The following is a 24621-nucleotide window of genomic DNA, read 5'->3' on the forward strand; positions in this document are numbered from 1 at the left end:
ATAAATTAAGGACTGTGTAGAAATAAAATCACTAAGCATTTAATTTGCATAATTATTTATTAGCTAAAGTAATTTATTCCTAAGAGCTATAATTATTTACATGGGTTTCATTAGATATGTATTCACAAACTATTTCGTCTAAAGTTTTAAAGTAATGCGAAGTTAATATATGTTAAAAAATGTTTTACAATTAAAACTTATAAGACCATAGATATCTAAATATCATAAGATTTCAGAAGATGTATATTAGCCTTCTTATACAGTATAACATAATTTTTTCGTAATTTAAAACTATCGATATTTATCGACATTTCACGTCGCACATCATTGAATAATTACGATGTGTGAGTGTATCATGCTATTATGTATGAGAGCGTTGTGTGCGTTTGTTGATTTGGTGACAATAGAACTTTCTAGAAACTTAGCGACTTGCTCGATCTCCTTATATTTAGATATCTATGGATATGACACGAGAATACAAAATATAAGAAATGCGATACACTTGCTAAGCGTTAAGAGTCACCCTACATTTATAAACTGTTTTTGAAAGGAGTAAATATCGCTTGATGTCTAATGTCTGGGGCAGAGTTAAGCTGTATCCATACTGCTATACTGCATAAAAAAATAAGACGATTTCACAAACAAAATTAATTTCAAAATTAAGTTCATTCATTAAAAACTATTAACTACCTATTGCGAGTATTTCTTAAAAACTAAGGTTACGTTTGTCGTATAACTAAAATGCAGTGACCGATGAAGGTCCATTATGAGCAAGTAGATCCATAAGGTATGGTGGTACCCCTCTATGGAACTGGAATATATTTTTTTCCACAATGAAAAAAATATATTCCAGTTCTTTATTTGATTGAAATTTTACAAGGTGGTATAAATCTTTTGCCTCCGACTATCGGGCAAGCGAAACCGCGGGCTGAATCTATATAATTAATTAACAAAACCACCTCTTTATATTGATGCAATGCACGTGATTATGTAATTAATTTCACAATGAATATTATATAACAGATTGATATATAATTACTAACGTCAGATTCAAGATATAATTCAGATTAGATTATACAACAATTAATCTGTATGTTAGAAGTTTATACAAATGCATCAAATGTATATGTTGATTCTGTTCTTAGTGAAAATTAAATATTTAACGTACTCCTTACCTGCATATATAAAAATGGTACGTCTGGAGTACCTTCATTTTGAGAACGGCTAAATTGTAATATATGGAAATAATAGACTTAAATAATGTCAAAGGATAAAGATTTTACATCATTAGTAAAAAAGAGAAAACTTATGTCCATACATAATTTTTTGACTTCATAGTGCTAGACTAGAGACGTTATTTATAGTATTTTTCCAGTACTTGCAACATTATCTCTAGCGTAGTGCTAAGTGTTAAAAAATTACCAGAGAAGAATCAGAAACCTGCACTGCAAAAATTAACAATCCGCTAATAGACAGCTACATTTATATCGCACCGATCAAATAAAATACAATCATATCAAACATTTTATTCCAACCAAATATAACATACAATTACAGTACAGTATGCTCTATCTGCATAGAGATAAAGTCGGGATTCGAGCGCCGCTCCGCTTATCGCTGACGTTATTGTACAATAGGCTTTATTAACATGGTAATAAATTCCGGATTTGAACAGCCGCTTCATCCAACTATCGCTGTCAGTACCGTAAAACGCGCCCTATTTACACGCTCATAAAGTCGGATTCCGAGCAGCCGCTGCACTATCGCTGAGAGTATCGTAAAACGCATCTACACGAAGATAAAGTCCGGATTCGCGCAGCAGTCACTCCGCTTGTCGAGCGTCTGCGCGCGCGCCCACTTGCCGTGGCAGTGCGGCGCCACGAGCGCGTAGAAGCGGGTCGCGTGGCCGGACACGCCGTGCCCGCTGCAGCGCCACTTGAGGTCGCGCTTCAGCGCCGCCGCCTCGCACATTACGCAGATTGTGTTACCTGGCGAAATGCTTTTTCATGTCATAGTCCGTGATGGAGGCAGCTGGTAGGCCTGATAGTAAGCGCTACCACGATACTAGCAAAGTATAAAAAGGATAAAAGGTATGATATAAAAAGATAAGATAAAGAAAGGATTAAAGACAGAAAATTACTGGTTTGGTTAAGAATCGGGTGGATTTTGGGTGGACTGGATGGATTTGAAAGTGATATTATGTATATTGCTAGTGTGGATCAGGTCGGCAAGATATATAAGCTGCTATGACTAATAAATGTGGTCACTTTGTCTGATACAAATATCATGTACAGTAGCGACTGGGTTTCGCACATTATGCAAATTGTGTGACAAGTGAAAGAGGGTATGTGAAAGAAATGGTAGGTACAATCAGGAACCTACTTGCAAGCCAACAAGAAGCATCTTGCTAACACCATAAAGATCAGTATCCTATATAGTATATCCAGTATGACCCTAGTGTTCCACAGATCTGCGAGGAAGATTAGCCTAATAATAGTAGTCACCACAAATGATAAGAAGATACCTCTGTCTAAATATGACACAAAACATTCCTATAGTGATCTGATCTTTTTTATGTCATAGCGGGCAACTGAGCTGGTGGTTCGCCTGATGGTAAGCGATCACCACCGTCCATGAACAATGCGCTACCTGCTTTTAAAGGGTAAGGGATAGGGTAAGGATTGATGAAAGAAGGAATAGACTGATAAGGGTGTGGAAAAGGAGACGGGCCGCCGACAAGCTAACAATTGAAAATATCACTCTTAGGTGCCTAGCTTGGTATGCACAGCAATTAACAATTTAAGATAAAACTATAATATGAAAGTACTAAAATTAAATTGCCTGAAAGAGAGAGCTGTCTAGCATTAAGCCGCCTTTTGTACGATATAATATCATTGTGCCATTATTTTTTATAAGGTTTACTTTCTGTTTTATACAATAATGTATTATAAATAAATAAATAAATAATAGGTTGGAAAATGCTACCACTACCTTCAATAATAGTGAAACAATCGCCAGTTATATCTTAACTCAAACATCACAACTATTTTGGTAGCATCTAATACAGTTCATCAAATGGTAATTTTACGTACCTTCTCTTAAAGCTTTGTAATCTGAGTCAGTGTGACAAGCCTTTGAGACCTTCACCACTTCAAATTGCACGCAATACCTGAAATAATCTTAGATTAATATTGAACGTTGATTAAATTTGTGGCTTCTGAAAGGGTCAAAATTGAATTACGAGAAAACGTTTTGGGTCCCAATTTTGAGAATAACATTGCAACATTGGTCCGTTATAGAAAGCGATTGGGTGTTACAAGTTTATAATTTTTTGAATAAATTAAAATCAATATTTGGTGGATATTTAAACAATACGTGTTGTAAATAGTAAACTTTTTTATTCATGATAGGGAAGCGCTTGACCGCTAAATGATAAACTATTACAATATGCTGATGTATTTCACTTCGAGACATTATTATTCTGAACTAAGTCTTCAGAGAAGCAGAAGGGACATTAAATAGCTGTCATACAGCTATAAAAAAAACTGCTTAGTTCACCTGTAGCCAGATAACTGTCACTTACTCTCTGTGCGCGTTAGATTCGGGATCATCTGGGTTCCGCAGTCGTAAGTTCTTTCTGATATCCACAGTGTCGTTTGAATGGCGACTGAGGGATAAAACTCCTGGTAGAATCATCGCTGTCTCCTCTGAAAGAAATGTTCCATTTACATTTATATTCAAAGTTAATTCAAATAAAGATTCAAAACTATGTTATTATACCTATGTTACTCGGTTAAGTTTTCTTAAGAGTCAATTTGAATTTATTCATCATGAAAACGCAACTTAGATCTGTGAGTAAATTTTATTGCATAATTTAATATAGAGATATGATTTTTTTTCCATCACAATAACATCTCCCTTTATAATATTAGTGTAGAAGTGTAGGTGCATAAGATAAAAAGTGATGTTTCCTATCTCTCTGTGGGAACTGGGAATATGTGACAGATGATTCAGACAGATCTTCTTGTAAGAATGAAATGAATGTGCAATGCCCTCCTAAATTGAGAATTTTTTTTTGTTTTTAATCCAAGACTTCTTTGTTTTAATGCTGACACAATAATCCCTGTACAATGACGACAGTCAACATGTTCTGAATATCTATTTCTGAATTAAAACAAAAATAATATGGGATCAAATGTATTATAATATGTATGTCGTTCATGTTAGTTTAGGTCGTAAAAACTCATCGTTTACATGAGATACTAAAATATTTTTAGAATAGTTTTTTCGAATGTTTATTTATTTATCTTTTTATATCAGAACGGGCAGCCGAGCTAGTGTGTCGCAAGCGTGTTAGGATAATATGATAAATGGACTGGGAAAAGAGAGGAAAAACTCTCCCAGTCCAGGATACGAGCCTCCGGCTAACCCATTCATTGACTGTAACACGACAGCCTTAACATGCTACTATTTCACGATCTACTATGTGTGGTGGTGCAGTGCACCAGGGCCCCGGAGCTCAGGGGGCCCTCTAACCTCAGCTTTGAAAGAGGGGAGGAAGGCGGAAAGAGGGGAGGATCGCCCGATTCTTTCCCTATGCACCAGGGCCCTTGTCCCCCTAGCTACGCCACTATATGTGCTTGTGATATCTTCCTTTCTCAAGCTGGCCCAATTTGCTCCAGAGCGTGTAAGACTGCCACATAAAATATGACAATTCATTGCTAACCAATTAAATTTACCAATATAAATGCTTACCTCGTAAAGGCACGTCACTATCAGCGGTGCACCCATGGTGCGCTTGGCACGCTCTCCGTTGAACCAATGACGGGCAGTGTCTCCCACCATGCGCCGCAGCTTGTAGCACTGTTCTGCTCCGGACCATGCTGCCAGACCCGCAGGAGGTGTCGCATTCTGACCACTCGCCCCAGCTGGATACTACGCAATCGAGTACTGGAATGAAGATGTTTGTATTAATAACAAATTTATATCACGTTTAAAACGTTGCCATAACAGGGTATGCTCCGTTATAACTTTTCTATAAATTTAATGAACTAAATATCAGAAGTAAATAAAAAAAATGGTCAGTCATAGAAATAAAATACATGTTTTCATTGTTTTAGCATGTTAGTATTTCGGACATATATAAACATATCATAATTATCGAGACTAATGCTTCAATAAGTCAATGAAATTTGTCTTGAAAGGCTGCCTATTATAATAATATAATGTGTATACTTTTTATTTAGAACTAAATAGATTAATTTAAATAGAAAGTATACAGATACACTATCAGATTATATTACTGAAATTATGTTTTAATAGTTTTAACAGTTACACACTGAACCATAAAATCAACCGAAGTAATAGAGAATTTCGCCACATTCAGTTGTTAATGGGACATTAAGCAACTCTGTCTGTATTAAGTAAAGCTTTGGGATGAAATTTGTTTGCTTGAACGTGTGTTGATAAAATTGTGGGACACAGCTAGTCTTAAGTCCGTAACTCCAGACAGACGTCTGTTTCATCTTCACGCTTAAATCACTGAACCGATATAGATGAAGTTTGGTACAGATATTGCTTGAGCAAAGAGAAGGGACATAAGATTGTTTTTATCGGAGAAATTCCAACAGGATCGGAAAATATATGTAATACATATAATATATAATTTCTCTGACTGTACGGGCGAGGCCGCGGGCGCAAAGCTAGTAAATACTAACGACATTCTTTATCTCTCACGTAATTTGTGGAACTAAGATAAAAATAGGTTTAAAAATTTGCCAGCAGAAGATTTATCCACTGACCTACGAATCTAACGTAATAGTGATCGCATTTAATATCTATTATATCGCTAAATGAGCTAGCTAATGGCCCATAAAGCCAGATAACCGGCCATTTCTCAAACTCGACACCGATAGCGCTCATTTTATTGCATTCGTGCAGGTATGCAGTGAAAATGGCATTCCAATAGGTGTTCTACAAGTGAATGTGTATACGGAGTATTTGCACTTTGTTTAATCCATGGCAATTAGCGTCGTGGACGCTTCCTTTTATATTGGATTACAACTTGAGTCTCGGATAATGTGTGATTCTTAGAGTAACAATTGTCTTTCGTTTGCTTTATCTAACCAGTTATAAAGCTCTTGCTTAATTTATTCATTGAGCAAATGACAGCTGTACTCATCCTACTAATATTGTAAATGCAAAAGTTTGTAAGGATGTGTGTGGGTGTTTGTTGCTCTTTCACGCAAAAACTACTTAATCGATTGCAATGAAATTTGGTACGTAGACAGCTGCACAACTGGAATAACATATAGGCAACTTTTTATCCCGATATTCCTACGGGGTACGGACTTACGCGAGCGAAACCGCGGGGCACAGCTAGTAAATAATAAAATAATAAACAATAAAAAAGCATTTTTTTTTGTGTTTGATTTTACGCGAGTATTATACATTTAGAAATTAAATACTTTTTAATGGATTTTTAACGCGATTTATTTATTATATTATTAAACCCGACGTTATGGTCACTTTACAGCGAGCGTGGTAATGGGGAGACAGAAAATAATTAATGATTAACAACTTTTTATTTCGATTAAATATTGTATTTGTGTATTATATTATATGTATATTGCATGCTGTGTTCACCCTAAGAAGGACTTATTAGATGATTAATATCATAGACATTATCGATTTTTTTTATGTCATTGTCGGCAATGGAGCTGGTGGGACGCCTGGTGGTAAGCGCTACCACCGCCCATGAACATTTGTAGAGGCGTAAAGTCGATTACAGACCTTACGCCTCTACAAATGGATTGCCGACTTTAAATTGGGAAGGGATTAAGAAAGGATTGGCGAGAGGAATTAAGGAAAGGACTGGGAAGGGGAAGGAAAAGGATATGGGCCTCCGGCTCCCCCACACACCGAACGAAACACAGCAGAATGCTATTTCACGCCGGTCTTCTGTGGGGGTGTGGTACTTCCCCGGTGCAAGCTGGCCCAATTCGTGCCGAAGCGTGCTCGACTACCACATATAAGATTGTTGTAGTTCTGTGTCCAGTTTAGTGGACGGAAGCCGGAACGTTTTAAAATACAGAAATGCTGAGCAAAGACTACACTAAATGGCTACCCATCGATATGACTGCGCTTCATAAATCTGAAAATTCGTTCAGTATTATAGATTTATTTTTATTCTTTTATTTATTTATTTTATTTTTATTATGTTATATTAAGAAGAAAAAAGATTAACATTTGGGCACATGTGTATTTAAAGGAGGCCTTATATTTAAAAAGCCATCTCTTCTGGGCGATGGCAAATTAATAATCACATAAATATCTCCAAAGAGTGAAAGAAAACAGTGAAAGAAGAGCCGGAGAAATTATTGGAAAGAGCAGAGTAGAAGATTAGCTGTGCGAAGGAACTTATGCTACTTGTGTTGAAAATAAACCACGGACCTCCACGGTGTTAAATTCCTTATAGTTCTGAGTTCACGGAGCCGCGAGTCAAATGCTAGTGAATAATAATTATTACAGTTTTCTCAATGTTCTTATTTATAGCAGCTGGCTTGCCTGATCATAAATAAACATCCGTTCAAGCGCTTTCAAAGGTTCCTGAATAAATAAATATAGTTTCCCGGTAGTTTCGTGCTGTGTATTTAGGTGTATGAATGACTCAGCGCATCAGGGAAAATATCAAGCCTCCGTATAACAATATTATACTTCATTTAATTATAGTGCATAAATATATTCGTTTAGACCAGTGCAGATAGCGGGACCACACGGGAGACAACAACTTTCGAATAGAAAAGGAATCATCAAAATCGGTTCACTCAGTTCAGGTTTAACAAATACAAAAAACATACAGTCGAAGAGAACCCTTTTTGAAGTCGGTTGAAAAGATAGCTTATGAAACGCATAAACATGTATGATATATTTTACGACCAGTGACCGACACACATTGAAGGAAATTGTTATATTGTGAATTTAGTCGTGTGGCCTTTTTGCTTTTCTCAGAACCCTAACACGTATTTCGCAATATGGATGTTTTAAAGTAATTGCGTACATGTTATGAGCAGATTTTACGCGTAACTTTAATATTGTATACACATAATAAAAACATATTGCTAAGATACGAAAAACCTATTCTCATATATACAGCCATAATGTTCATTATATTGTACCTTACTGTTTACTTAATACAGGCCCTTTTAAATCGACTTCATTTTTTATATTATTGTGCAATGTATAACCGATCATTATGCTTCTACAAAGTTCACCTATATCTCAGGGGTGGTGCTACTCCACATTCTTAAATAGGAAATGACAACAATTTCTTATCAAACGCAAAAAGTTGAAAGTCCACGGAGTAGCAAGAAGAAAACACTGTCTTATTAAAAACCTTCGTCTTGGGAACGTGAGTATAAATCCAAATTTATGAATAAATTCGATATTTTTGTATGTTGTATCCATGTAACGAAACGATTAAAGTAAACATTTATTTTACGTCGCAAAACATTTTAAATAACCAACAGTAACTGATATATTTACAACACCTGGTTACAAAATAACTAAACAGGCTGTTATAGAGATATTTTTATAATCTACTTTAGTTCTTTTTTCATTCGAGTAAAACGCGTCTTTCCAGCCCAGTGACTGAACAGAAAATAGCAGTCGCTCGGCACTAATGCTTCTGTATAAAATGCAATAATTAATATTTTATAAGCGATATGTTTACCAACATAGATATTCGTATTACAAATATTACAAGCAGTAAACCGCTTTGAATTGAAGGCTTTTCGATTTGAAGGTTTCTTTTAATAAAATTGTTTTTAATTTTACTTGTTTTCTCAGGCACTTTAAATTTGCAGCTTTTATAAACATTTTTAATCTTCAGTTAACAAATAAAAGGTGAATACTTAATAAATTAAATACATAAATCATATAAAAAACATTTATTTAATACGTAGATAGTGTAAACCTTTTCCAGCAATTATTTTTTTGATCACTTACAGTCCTACCAATGTAACTTTAATTTATTGAACTTTATGATGATCACTCTCTACTGATGCTGCCCACATGCATATTTAAGAGTAATTGTTTGAAAATCGATCAGTAAGTATATTACTATAAAGTTTCGGAAGCCAATAGCCATTAATGTAATGAGTACTAAAAAATACTTTTAAAAATTCTCAAACCGCCCTTTTTATCTAATGACAGCACTTTATTTAATGGACGCTTATTTATACCGGTCGCTGTGTTTTTTAATAGCTTTACTGACATTCTGAAAAGGCCCTTTTGTTCGCGATTTCTGGGACACGAAGAAATGTTTATAAAGCTTTTTTAATTTGTTTCACAGCTCTGTTTTATGACTAAACAATGCTGAGAGATTAAAGATTGTTTCATGATTGTGTTACGGTTTTATTATGAAGTACGTAATCTATTTTGAGATATAAACCGCGTTTCTTGAGTAATAACTCTTAAGTATGATGTACAGCCCATAGAGGATGTATGGATTAAAGGATGATGAAAAGTCTCTTTAATCGTACTAATATTATAAATGCGAAAGTTTGTAAGGATGTGTGTGCGTTTGTTGCTCTTTCACGCAAAAACTACTGAACCGATTGCAATGAAATTTGGTACGTAGACAGTTGGACAACTGGAATAACATATAGGCAACTTTTTATCCCGATATTCCTACGGGATACGGACTTACGCGGGTGAAACCGCGGGGCGCAGCTAGACGTCTATAAATATAAGTTGAAACATTGAATCGCTACAAATTGTTTAACAAAATTATTTCACGTTTTATGTTCATGTTACTATCTTATTTTTTCGTCCCTGGAGTAGTGGATCCAGATGACAATAATTTCATAAAAAAACATAAAAAAAATCACGGCAATCTGTTGAAAATCTAGGGAATTATCAATTAAATAATACGAATAAAAAAAAGAAATAAAAGTTGTGTGTAGTTGAAAAGGATACAAGGGTACACTCATTACAATTCAGCGAATTTCCTATTCGATTTGGGTGTCCTATGTCCTGCAAAATACCATCAAAATAATTTACCATCATAATTGTTTCACTGTATTTACAATATAACAATTATATAGTGGTAATTACATGTAAGATGCTCTCTTGAAGGAATTCCTATTAAATATATCATACTATCGATAAATAATTATATAACAATTTTTAAAGAAACAAGAAATCACGTGGCGGGATTCGAACCCGAGCATTATTGCCAAACTGTAGCAAATCTAGGTTTCTCGTGACTATTGTACAAAAACAAGGTTTGTTTATAGTAATTACATGGTCTAACCGAAATAATCACGAACCAAATAGAACATCGTATAAAATATAAGTTTTTGTATTTATGAATTTTGGTATGAAATTCTGTATGAATACTTAAATAATTCTTTTCTCCAAAAAGGCTACTGAAGTGAAGAAGACCTGGGTAGGGAGGTACTACTCCAGCTTCTAAGTCGGGACCAAATGACAACAATTTTAGATTTTAGACTCAAAAAGATTGAACACCCATGGAGTTATCGAGTAACAAACCCCAAAAAATACTTGAGAATCGAGAACCTCCTTTTTTGGGTACATCGGTTAATTAGACGATAAAGATGGTCGTTACCCAGTAAGTATAATATATCTTAAGTGTATAATCTATGGTCGTTACAAATAACAGTTGAATTTGCATGTAGTTAAGATAATTAAATTGCAAAAAAATAAGACCTATGTTACTATGTATAAATTAAATTGTGAAATAATAAATGTACTAGCTAATGCCCGCTTCGCCCTCGTGATTAAAATAATTTTTTACGGTACAATCTTACATCTATCTCCCTTGGGGTTATAATTTATCAAATTCCTCTTATCGGATTCTTAGCGGATGCGTCATAGTATCTGCATACCAAATTTAAGTCTATACGATACGGTAGTTTGGCTTGTTCATTGATAAATCAGTCAGTCAGTTTCCTTTACTTTTTATGTATTTACCTTGAATATGTACTGATTCACATGATTTATATCATGATGTAAATAATTAATTTAAGGGAACTATCCAAAAAGTCTAAAAATATTACTACACTAATGTTTATATCATGCCAAGACGGAGAAATGCCATAGACATCAAAACAGGCTTCTCTATTGTTTTTGAATGACTAGCTTGTCCCATTTACAGATAGCTCGCGACAATGCAAGCGATTCCATTGCCTGTACAATACTACAATAGTTAACAGAACAACAAACAGTACGGAAACGTCTTACAAAACGTTCGAAACGGCTCACACAAACACACGCATCGACAAGACTCCTACGAAAGCCACTGCTACGGTGCTGCTACAACGCTGCGTAGGTAGTTATTTTCTAGAACTATCTTAGACTACTAAGTCATTTCGATACGGGCAAAGGCTATGCCTTACTGTTCTTTCTGTTTACTGTGATAATACAGCTGTAATTCTGTACTGTGCTTCTATTTGCAAGTCTTTGTATACGCATGGCTGATTTAAGGCAATAAGGAGCTGGGGGGATGAATTACTGCTGGGAACCAAACGATATGTTTTTGATTATGGGAGTTAAGGTACTCTTAATGTACACAAAAGTATATTACAAGTATCTAAGTAGGATCTTACTTTGATTTTGCGATTATTCGTTATATCTACATATTGGTAATATCATTATATTATATCATTTATTCATTCATTTTTATTTATGTGGAACTCGAAGTGGCGCTGCTTTTCCCGCTTAAATTTTGATATTTGTCATAGAGATAGTTTGAGATCCGACAGAGGTCATAGGATAGTTTATAACTAATGGTTTATTTTCGTCTTTGAATTTGACAAACGAAAACTTTTAAGCTACACATTTAACGTTTCATATTCGATTACTATAATTTGAGACGAGCAGAATTTCATTATTCTACGAAGACGTATATGCAACGAACAAAAATCCATCAACACAATTTCGGCAAATCAATGGGTTGTTCCCACACTCTTACCAAGCGATATTACTCACCGGAGAGCACTTCGGAAGGTCCGTATTTTCGCCAACAAAAGTTCAATTAACATGATTAATTACGAACCACTCAGAGGCGATGATTAAAACCCGATTACATTCGCGCACGAGATGTTTGAGTGAACAATGGTTACAATAAACAGAGCGTGTTTGCATTGGGGGCTTTTTGTTATAATTTAGTTAGTGTCTTTGCGAAGCTGCGTATGAAATTTGTTTTGTTATGCGCAATTATGTTTAAGATAATGTTGTACTTTATGGTAAGCCAAGCTGTTGAAATGAATTTAAATATTATCCTATCCTACTGAATGCGAAAGTTTCTAAGGATGTGTATGTGTTTGTTACTCTTTGCTGATGTGATGTGATTGCAATGAAATTTGGTACGTAGATAACTGGAATAACATATGGGTAACTTTTTATCCCGATATTCCTACGGGATACGGACTTACGCTAGTTAGTAGTAGTAGTAGAAGGATTACAATAATCATTTGGGCTTCGATCAACAACACATTACACACGACTTACAATAGTTACTTCTTCTCCGCTCTATATCAATTTCTATAGGTATTTTGTTTAAGCATTTTTTGTGCTACTTATCCTTTAATTGATTTTCTAGACGTCATTACGAATCGAATGAACTACCACACATATTTTAGGAGCTTTGTTATAGGAGAATATACATATTTTAGGAGATCTATTTAAGACATTTTTTAAATTGAAACTCGAAGCAAAACAACGAATATCGTGGGAATTACGCAATATATAAAAGAAGGTAGTGTTACCACTTCCAACTCAAGAGCGCATTCGACTTTTGCATTGTTGGATATGGATGCGCTTGGATTAGGATAATATGTGATACATTATACGGAGGCCGATATCCTTTTTCTTATCCTTCCTCGTCCTATTCGTAATTCTCTCCATCAATCCTTTCCTTATCACTTGTCCAGTTAAGTTCAATCCATTTACACAGGCATGCGTTACAAATGTTTATGGACTGGGCTGGTCGCTTACAATTAGGCGAACCACGAGCTCTTCTGCTGATTATGGCAATAAAATTGTCACCACCTTATGTTAACAGGACTACTGGGGCCTTTCAAATCCCTAGTAAAAAAGCCTTAGCAAGGTAAACTATATTGCCCATATGTCCATATGTCCAGCTCAGAATTAAATCTTAAACAAGTCTGAAACATTACAGAACCAACAACACTCTATATGCTATAACATTTCCACATTCACACCATAATAACACAAAGCGGTTCGCGACTCCACATTAAAATAAATGAGGGCCATTGAACATTTCACGAGGGTTGAAAGTATAAAGTAGTGGGTTTACTCCTAGCCCACTTATTTTTAAGGCTCAGCGCTGTTTGAAACGATGTTTGTTGTTTTGCTTCGAGTGTTCCTTTGAACTTTTACGAGGAATAATATGGGAAATTGTGCGACTTCTCTGAATGGTGAAATATGTTAGCGTATAATGCCTGTACGTGCGCAATCTTTGCGATAGGTACGTCAGAATGGAGAATCATTTGGTTCAGTCTATTTTATAGATATGCCACTAGCATATTATGTATAAAATAAACTGAAAACTGGAGTGTATGACGTATTAAACTGATACTACTTCCATTATGGTAAAATACCAGAGCTGCACAGGTCGTATAACCCCAAAACTTTCTCACAATGGAATTACTACTGCTTTATGACACCGTGATAACCCGAAGAGGAGTAAATACAGAAGAAACACTTTCCAATTTTTAACAATGATATAAGTAAGGACTCAAATAAACGATGTTCTAGTTTCGCTAACTATGTGTTTATTATATATTCTTGGTATAAACACAACTCAAAGTCTTTGAATTTAAAAGCTTCTTTGATTGTAGTAGCTTTAAACTATTTGTTCATATAAATGGTTTAGAAATTAAAAACTTTTTAACGGATTATAAACGCGATTTATTCATTATATTATTAACCCGACGTTTCGAACACTTTACAGCGAGCGTGGTCACGGGGAGACTGAGATGTTATGTAATGATGACATGTAATGATGTTGATGTGATGTATATAACATCTCAGTATAATACTCGCGTAAAATCAAACACAAGAAAATACTACATATAAATGGTGTTAAGTAATTATTTATTCAAAATATTGAAATTTATTTTCCAAATGTTCCAAAAATTCAGTGTAAACTTCATTATATTATATTAGAAAATTGCTTTTATCCTATTTGTACAAAGAAAGGATAATAACAATTTTCTATGCTAATTTAATATCAGATAGCAGATTTATTTTGAAAATATTTTTATGCTATCCATGGACCGTCATTATTTAAATAGGGAAGAAGTCTTAAAACTGTCCGTGAAGATTATTGTATCAACCCTTGATAATAACAGTGGAACGTGCAAATATCTAGTTTTATGTATTTTCCTCACATGTATGTTTGTATGTAATCGTCTCCTTTAGACACAGCTTGACTCTTAAAGAAAAGATTCCATTCAGCTTTATACACTTATTCAGGGTAGGTAACAATACAAAAATTTTATGAATTTGCTAGATTATCCTGAGTAGAATCATCAGGTTTATATAAATTCGTTACGTATCATTAAAGCGTGCTTTTTTAGTTTATTTCAAAATGTATATATTTCAGTGGTAATAATATTATGTGAAACTGTTTTTTTTATTCATCTATTAACTAAACTACTGTAGTAATTCCGACTACTACGCAGTCTTATACTAACATCTTCAGTTCACCATCACTTCACTTACTTTTAATCTACACTTACAAAGTAAGTTTGAGATGTGTTTTCGTTTATATGAAATGAATAACCTCGAAAACTACGGATCGACTTGAAAAATTATTTTACCAACAGAGAGTGGCACGTAATATTTTATTATAATAAGTTATTGATAATGTTGAAATCTATACGATTAAAAAGACGTACAGTTTGTGAATTTATGAGTTTGCGACATTTTTGCGGATAATCTCTGTATTGAGTGACCCGATTTTTTAATCTTTTACATAAAGAAAGAAACACAGTCTCAGTAAGTTATCTGTGAAAGTCATGAGGGTAAATTTTATTTTGTTTTAACAGGGGTCACCCCGGAGCTGGGACGAGCGGATTCGCTTTTTTAGCAATTTTAATGATGTCGGTATTTCAAAAGTGCAAATGTAGAAGAGATATTTCGAAAATATGCACATCTTTAAAGTTGTTTGAGAGCAGACGAAAGATTCCATTACATTACTCGTGATAAAACGAACAAAACGGAATGTGAATGAAACGAAGGAGCTATGTATAGCTAACAATGTATAACAACGTTAGCTATTCTTATACGTAGCTGCTGATTTCCGCTCATTTCTCTCGCGAATAGTCGAGAAGAAATTTAATAAATCACTATTAAGGAGTGCCAGCTATAATTTCGCAATTTACAGTTACTTGCAAACTAGCGCTTCGAATTGACGCTTTCGCTTGTGAAATTGAAAAACTTCAACTAAATTTTCTCTCTGTATTTCCTTTCTATTCATTGCTTCCTATTAGAGATACGTACTGGATCTGTACGTTAAATACTTTTCCTATATTTAATTAGTATTTTCGTATTTGTGCTGGCCTAATGTTAAGAGATCACCACCCATAAACATTTGCAGAGGTAGACTTTACGAATGCGTTATCCCACTTTATATAAGGAAAGATTTGACAGGAATAAAGAAATGGATGCATGAGGAAAAGAATAGCGTCTGCCGGCTCTCCCAGTCATCGAACGAAACACAGGAAATGGCATGCTACTATTTCCCGCCGATCTTCTATGGGTGTGTGGCCTCCCTTAGTGCGAGCCATCCCAATTCGTACGGAGACTTGCTCAAATATTTTTAAGTAAATAATATAATGTTATTATAGTAATGGTTCACCATTTTTTTTCTTCTTCGTATGTAAGTCTTCTTAGCTTGGGTGTATTTATTCGTATACTAAAACTAGTAAGATAGTAACTAACATAACAAAGGTTTTTGAAAGAGATTTTGTTTTCGGCATATTGCCTTTTTTGGCTCAATAATATAAACATAAAACTAAATATAATTTTATAGTACGAAGCTTACTTTGAAAAATATAGAATAGCAATTTTAAATATAGATATATAGAGAATTTAGAATCTACGAAGTCATCTAATCTTGAATACTATTCTAAAACCGTTCGATAACATAAAACTTAGCGATTAGACGCTTTCGAATTTGATACGGGCGACAGACAACTTTCGGATTCGAAAACTTCAGGATCGCTTTTTCAAATTCGGAACACAACTTTTGAGAGGATATCTCGGGAACATTCCAGGTTGTTAGGAAATTTGCTTTTGTTAATTAAATGTCCTATTTGGGATAAAATGAGAACGCTTTAACCGTAAAAATTTTATAAATTAAGGATGCGGTTGCCGTTAATTAAATATGTTTTCAGTTTATGGGTTTATAAACCTATTTTTTACGTTGAACCCTATATTAATCACTAACGCTTCTTAAATTTTTATTTGATGGCATGTACTTTACACAACACCGCTGACAAATACATTAAATCATATGTTTTATTTCGAAACTCTCACGTGCAAATGGCATATTTCTGTTCCACTTATATCGCCCGTTGCAACCACAAACAAAATATTATTTCACAATGCAATATCGTACGCTTTAACAATAAGTGCAAAATAATGCAATATCGAGTAATTTTCACGGAAACTTGTTCCTCCGTTACCTATAGTGAAACTCAGAGCTGGAACAGTTTCATTTGCTTCTCAGATCTTTTATAACTACGCTTTTAGTTTTCGACAGCTCCACCTAACCTTTGTTGTGATCGTTATATGAACTTGTAGGGTTTAGTGTAACGAGTGAGTTGTATACACGTGTATATTTTGGAATTAAATAATTTAGATAGGGATTTTAAATGCTAGCTGTGAACTGTGAAGCGCTGGAAACGTGATGAATAATGTAATGAATTTCAAATTGTAATGGATCACGTGACTGAAGAAACAGCCGTCGTTATATATAATATATAACAAATATATAACAAATTTGAATATGTTCGTCGCATTGAAAAATGCCTTACGAAAAATATACATATGATTTTTCAATTAATTTTAAAGTAACTTTAACGTTAAGTAAAAACTGTTTAAAACTCCAAAATCTTATGGTCTTCACAATAATTTTCCAGAATAAATAATGGCAGTTATTTTTTTGATCAATATATGCATATGACTGAAACAACGCTTTCAAAACAATCCGATCAAGTCATAACATCTGAAAACACAATTCAAAGACCATTACACGACATTTAAAAGCCATTGCATTCGTATAATGGCTAGACCGACGTAATACATAAATAAATGCAGCGAAATTAAAAGCGAAGGCCAGTGAATCTCATCTTTCTTACTCAAAGCAACAGAGTAAGCGATGTGGAAAGCCTTTGTGGCGGTTTTGTAAAGTTCAAGGCATTCTTTCAGTTTATTATTAATTTATAGCCATTACAATGGATCAAAGCTGAAATGCCTTTATGCTCCTTGAGGGGGTTTTGTTGTCCGTCAATTAACTTGAAAAATTTGCTTGACTAATTTGATATTGGGCTTAGAATAAAATCGTACTTCAATTAATGCTTCTTAAAATTTCGTGGAATGTTTATGCAGATTATCTTATATATAAAATTCTCGTGTCACAATGTTAGTCTCTATACTCCTCCGAAACGGCTTGACCGATTCCTCTGAAATTTGGTAAGCATATTGGGTAGGTCTGAGAATCGGCTAACATCTATTTTTCATACAACTAAACGATAAGAGTAAGGCAGAACAGCGTTTGCCGGGTGCAGCTAGTTTTACTGTAAATTGGGATAAGAGAAACTAGTATTAGAAGCGTTGAAAGCTATATGATGGCTTAACATCTTCAAACAACATCAGAGGCCGAAAAACAGTTTACAATTATGCGTAAGCATGGGACTCATATCGTGATTGCGGTCGAGAAATATTTGTTTCCAAGTAATTATTGTTTAAGATTTTATTGTTTTTAAATCTCACGTGTTATTGGTTTGATATTAAAACTAAAGGAAATATGAATTAAACACGATATAAATTACAAATTTTCATAAAGGCTTTATGTAACTGGCAAAGCTTTAACAACAATGATAAAACACGTGAACTGTGACATGCCGCGACGAACTGCATATATTCAAAAATTCAAATGTACCTCCTAGAGAGTATTATTTCATTTTCCTATTAATAACATTTACATATAATTTTAAGGTGGTATCAAGCGAAAGCCGCCGCTGCCTCTCCGAATGCGCTGCCCACTTTTTAGGGCTGAGAAAATAAGGGCTAAGGCTAAATATTAATGGCAGGAAAGAAGGAATGGGCCAGGAAGGGTGAGAAAGAGAAAACGGATCTCCGGCTCCTCCCCCACACTATAATCTCGAAGGTACGTAGACAATTTTTATATTATCTTACTAGTTTCAAACAAGGCAAGCGGACAGCAGATAGTAAGATAAGTATGTAGTTAGTAGTAAGTTAGAAGCAGTGGTGGCTCAGTGGTGAGGACCTCGGACTTCAAAATCGATAAGTCGGGGTTCGAGACCGGGCGAGCGCGTAGGAAATAAATTGATTATTCAATTTAACTGCGCATGTAGATAATATAACCATTGCTTCAACGGTGAAGGAAAACATCGTGAGGAAACCGGCATGTCCAAGAATTAAAAGTTCGACGACATGTGACATCTGCCAACCCGCACTTGGCCAGCGTGGTGGATTATGGCCTGAACCCTCATAGGAGGCCTGTGTCCCAGCAGTGGGAACATATATGGACTGATGATGATAGTAGTAAGTTACCTACTAATTGTAATACTATATGGTAAAGATGTAGTCTCTGTGTACTATCTTGGCTGGCACTAACTTCAAACAGATGAGAGGAATCTAATCGAAAACTAGATGATATAAAAATTGCTATCAAACCTTCCAGATCATTATACTCATTCTATATAAAAGAATGAGTATGTTGGAAAAAGATACTGTTAATCGAATGCCTACCCATTATTCATTGATAATTTTTACCTAGTCACATACGAGTAATTACAAATCCATACTTAACGTCACTTCAAAAGGGACGTTCAGTGGAGTACACTAATCCATTTATAATAAAAAAGCCCATATTTCCTATGTATGCTCATTACTGCGTAAGAATTGACCCTATAGTTATTGGATGGGAAACTAATTATATGGTATGATAACCCTTATGTTGCGAATATCATATATTTATTGCTAGAATAAATAATGATAAAGGAAAAGAGGTAATAAAAATTATTATTACATATATCACTAGGATTTCTGTGTATATTAATACATTGGCTCATTTATATATAACATTTTTTGTAGGTACATAACGTGGAAGGAGTATGAATGATGAACTATTTTATTCGGCTAAGATATGTCTGAGCCACGATTCGAAGCTAGTCATATAAACATTTATCCGTTTAAGAATTTGCCAAAAATAATAATCGAACTAACTTTATGTTATTCTATTTACAAACAAAAAGCTCTACTAAATGAACGTAGTAACCACCAAGAATGAGAACAAAAATAGCTAATTTCGAAATACTTAACTCAGTTACTCAGTCAGGATGTTCGGAAATTGTGTAGGTACTTGAATGTCAAATTTCGTCAAAGGCAAGTCCAGTGAGGCGGAGTAATCCGCTCACGGTAAGGATTGAGCCGGGGTAACAATTTGGACGATCTGATATTGGCTCGGACTTCATAAATAGTTCCTAGTACGAGATCAAATTTAATTTAAATTATACATTTGTTTAAAGGAGCAATAATTTGTGACGGCGGCACGCCCAGAGAGTTCATAAGTTTTACTTTTATTTTAGTGTTGATTTGTATATTATTTTGTTCGATTGGTTAAGTAAGGTAACCAGGGCGCAATTTGTGATTATTTTAATTCAATATTCAATAATTAAGCAATTACTGTTTTTAGCTTTATTTTTAAATCCGTTATGAGCTAGCTCATAGTAGATTTTTATACTGTATTTTTTGTGGTGTATTTTAAGCGAGTATAATGATGTTACAATATATACATAGTAAGGTATAATGATATTACAATCGTAATAAATAAATTACAAATTCACAAACAATTTCTGTATAGTTTTGTTTGTGACTTCACTTTGCCTTGACTTAACACTTTAATTATGATTATCGAAAGGCTCATCCTATGGGCTCATCTCGCTAGCACCTATTGGAGAACGACTCATTAATACATTTTTGTAAATAAATGTTTCATTTATTTACATGGCATTTTAGTTATTACATTTCCGCCCATTTAATTATTAAGTATTCATTGTCCGGATGATTCCATTTTATTATAAAGTTTTTCGTTTATTTTATCACAAATAACTATTTTTTTAAAGAAAAGCTATATCAAGCACCAAACAAACAATTCGCCCCATACCAATTTAAATACAGTTCAAATAATTCAAGATTGAGTCAAGTTCATTTGCGCAAGCCAGAGTTACGTTGCAGGGCTAACGTTGTTGGCCCGACGTCTTTTGTTTACTCACTAACAAGATAACGAGTTCTAACAAAGTCAGATTTAGTTAAACCTTCGGATATCTAAATCTACTGTATATTATCTATTGAATTGACGTCCCCGAAAGAGCGCAGGAGGTTCTTAATTCGACTGTATACTGGATAACTGCGTTTAACTCGATAACATTCGATTGAAGTGATTTTTTTTGTGTTTGATGGTTTTGTATTTGGTCTCACTTTAGAATCTGGAATAGCGACCTCCCCAGGAACATCGGTGAGCTTTGTTGTAGAAGTGTAATATTGTTTATTTGGGTATCTTTGTAACGAATAAGTTGAACACTGCGAGACAGATTTTGGAAAGTATTTGACCAGTAAAGACCTATATTAGTCCGTGAAGATGAAGCCTTCATATTTTTTGAACCCTAGATGATAGGAATGATATGTATATTTAACGACCAGAATGATTTCAATTAAAAATTTAAGACAAGAAAACACATAACGTGTAGTTTTTAATTATCATATTCCTTACACAATTTTTATATTGGCATTTAATATTATATTATTCATGTTTCTTATCTGAAAATGAGAAAAAATATCTCTCCGTAAGCATTTCTTCACACGATACTCGTGCGAAATGAATACAATTTAGTCTCAAAGAGCCACAGCTAGGTTTCAGCGCAAATTGTATCCTATATAATATATTTTATGTCGTGTCCTTAATCATACACCACTAGTTGACCACGCGTGTGTGTGTTATAGTATGTTGTGATAGATGTCTGTGTGGGTGTGGGGTGTGTGTATGCGTGTGTATCGCACATTGACTCTACTACTTTTGTGAAAGTTGGTTAATCATTCATCATCATCAGCCCTTATTTGTTCCCACTGCTGGGACACAGGCCTTCTATGAGGGTTCAGGCCATAATCCACCACTCTAGCCAAGTGCGGGTTGGCAGATGTCACATGTCGTCGAACTTTTGATTCTCAGACATGCCGGTTTCCTCACGATGTTTTCGTTCACCGTATTAAGAATGTTAATAATAATGCAAGTGTATACGCAAATTCAGACAAGCGTTTATCAGTAATAAGCACCGACGCATGCGTATGACGTTTTTTATTAAAAATTAAGTTCTGAGGCAAGTTTGAAAATCTGTAAATATATTATAACTGGTAATGAATAGACCAACTCATATTTATTAAACTGCATGTTTAGCTTAAATAAATACACACATGTAATGTGACCTTTAATGATCGTTTAAATAAATAAAAAACATAAAAAATTATGACAATATAATCTGTATGCGTTTACCGATTCATGTCTAATCTGTCATCTTTTCTTTACTTTAAAGTTTGCTTAGCTGCCCCTGCGACTGTAGCGCAAGGCACTGTATACAATTAAAATCATCAATGTAAAAACAATAAATAATATATCAAATATCGTGTATCAACAAAATACAAAGGAGTATTTAGGAGAACACAAAGAACTATTTGGACTTTTTGTCGTCAAACCAACTCCAGATTCAAAGCGAATCATAAATTATCGAGTTCTAGTAGATAGAGTACTAAAAATATTATACACTGTTTCAATTTCAACTAAAGATTTACTAACATTTCCTTCAGTTTTAAATAGAAACAGATTTTTCCGTTTTTATTTCATTGTGTGATTTATTAAAGGGAAAACTGTCTGCATTAATTTTGATATAACAGACTGACACACGACAGCGTTTCTTATATTAAATCTTTACCAGCGACAAGTAAACCTTGCCTTCCATTATTCGGTAGCTAAGCAACACTTTAAAAGATTTTTGTTCTATAATATGTAAATTATAATAAGTATCACTACAATAAAACAAATCCGTTCCTAATGTCTGTCTATCCCTAAATGTCCTTTTTTTAATATGGCTTTTGCATGCGGTTTTGCACGCGTTTAATTCAGCGTAGTTTTAATAGATGTTATTATACATATTAAACTTGTTGAATCAATCATCTTTAAAAAAAACATTGCGTAATTTAAAAGATTTAACCATACGAGACATAGTGACAGGCAGAGAAAGCGACTTTGTTTTATATTTTGTAGCAAGTAATTTAACTTTAAGATCAACTTTAATGTCAAATAATTAAATCTTTATTCATCCTAAAAGTCAGTTTATAAGTACATTCATTTCATCCAACGTTTTAGTTGCTATTAACAAATTTCTTCACTCTTTGTATGTACAGGTCTTATGCGATTTCATTTCCAGTTATTATACAACACAATAAAAATATTGAAACTCGATGTTATATTAAAAATATGATTAAATCTCATCCGGTGCACGCGATGCCTTCAAGAAAACGTTTATTTGATACTAATTGTGTTGTCATTTTCTTTTTAATGGGAAAATGTGTTATTTTAGACTGAGCTTTATGAAGATCTATTTTAGGATATTAAAAGAGGTGTGTTGAGGTGTATTTGAATAAATAACATGGCACCAAATAAAATCACAAAATATCATAGGATATTTTCAGTATAACACTTAAAAAATCAGATATTTGTAACTATAGGTATTTTTTTTTTACTGTTCGCTGTGCAGACATGAAAGTAAATAATATGTGCTATACTTTAATTACTAAATTGATACACCACCTCAATTCCACAACAACATCTAGATGCGTTAAAAAAATTATACCACCTGTGTATTCTTAAAAACTATATTGCTAACAATGAACACAAATTCAAAATGGTGGTTTTGAAGCAGTCATAAAAGTATAAATTAAATTAGGTACATACAGCATTCCCGTCCAATAGATATACTATTGGATTATCTTATCACATATAACAGAAACTTTGAATTACAAATCTTATCTTATATTACTCTAATATTGTTTTTTTTAATATGTATTGTGTGATGATTGTATTAAATGGTTACTAATGACAAAAATATGCCTTATATAAAGTCCTAAAAATAGCTTTTTAACTGTGACAGTCTAAAAATAATAATATTGTATTGCACTTGCGATAAAACTGGTTACTATTACCATAGTAAAGTGAAGTCCCGTGTCCCCTACTGGGGTATGGGGCAGATGATATACATCTGTTTCGCTGATCAATTTTCTTTATGGACGAGTAGGTGATCAGCCTTCTGTGTCCTGCCAGACCGAGACAGTTTTTTTTTATTGTCCCCACCGGGAATCGAACCCAGGACCCCTCGGATCTACGCTCACGCGTTTACCACTGTACCAAGGAGGCGCCATTACCATAGTGGATATACATTAATCTTACCTCCACAAGTTTCCCGGAAATCTGGACAGCAGTCGCCTAACTTCAAACAGGCGTGATCGCAATAACACGGTTTGTCAGTCAAGTCCTCAATGATTGCATTTTGATGGGCTTTCTGTACGACGCACGAGCTATCCCGGCCTGGGCAACATAGGTTGGAGTCTCTGCAGTAATTGGCACCACACCGACTTGTCAAAATTACCGCGCAAACGAACCACAGATAATGACGAATCATTTTTTTTATGTCAAATTCGTTGCGTGCAAACTTTTTGGTTTCTTTATTTAAATTTATTGACTTATTTTATTTTATATTATGTTTTAATTGTGGAGCCTGAAACAAAAAAAAAACAATAAAATTATTGAAACGTTATCTACGATACAGAAGGATTGTCAAAGAAATGAGTTACATTAAGATATAGTGATGTATTGCCATACAATTTAAAAAAATATAATATGCCTCCTGTGAGGTTTGAACTCACGACCCCTGGTTTACGAGACCAGTGCTCTACCACTGAGCTAAAGAGGCGATAGCAAGGGTTTTCAAATTACGCAACACAACCTTTAAATATTTTATTAAATGTTATATATTTTAAAAATTAACGACATTTTAATATACACATCCAAAAGTCTTAAACGATAAACGTAACCACGCTCTATTTTGTCTATTGACTTGACAAGCTGCCTTCATCTTGCCTCTTTAAAAAACATTGTTTTCTTCGTATGTATAGGTGTTATTATCTACGTGTGAAAGGGTAATTGAGGCACGCAATCTAGGTGTAATCTTTGACGAATCCTTGCGGTTTAATAGTCATATAATGAATACA

General features: G+C 34.2%; 1 protein-coding gene and 1 non-coding gene across 2 annotated transcripts in view; both read right to left on the reverse strand.

The window, feature by feature from the left end:
- Window positions 1-280: 280 nt before the first annotated feature.
- LOC119833829 (somatomedin-B and thrombospondin type-1 domain-containing protein-like) overlaps window positions 281-24621 on the reverse strand; it is a 41410-nt gene continuing 17069 nt past the window's right edge. The window contains exons 2-6 of the mRNA XM_038358029.1: window positions 23801-24128; window positions 4756-4950; window positions 3584-3707; window positions 3093-3169; window positions 281-1988 (exon numbers count right to left, since the gene is read on the reverse strand). Coding sequence (XP_038213957.1) covers window positions 1789-1988; window positions 3093-3169; window positions 3584-3707; window positions 4756-4950; window positions 23801-24032 — 828 coding nt within the window. The 5' untranslated portion in view covers window positions 24033-24128 and the 3' untranslated portion in view covers window positions 281-1788. The remainder of the gene's footprint in view (window positions 1989-3092; window positions 3170-3583; window positions 3708-4755; window positions 4951-23800; window positions 24129-24621) is intronic.
- Trnat-cgu lies at window positions 24252-24323 on the reverse strand. The gene has a single exon. It is a non-coding gene; the product is annotated as a tRNA-Thr (tRNA).

Source organism: Zerene cesonia, chromosome 2 (genome assembly GCF_012273895.1).
Source record: "Zerene cesonia ecotype Mississippi chromosome 2, Zerene_cesonia_1.1, whole genome shotgun sequence".
In the NCBI taxonomy this organism is placed as follows: Eukaryota; Metazoa; Arthropoda; class Insecta; order Lepidoptera; family Pieridae; genus Zerene; species Zerene cesonia.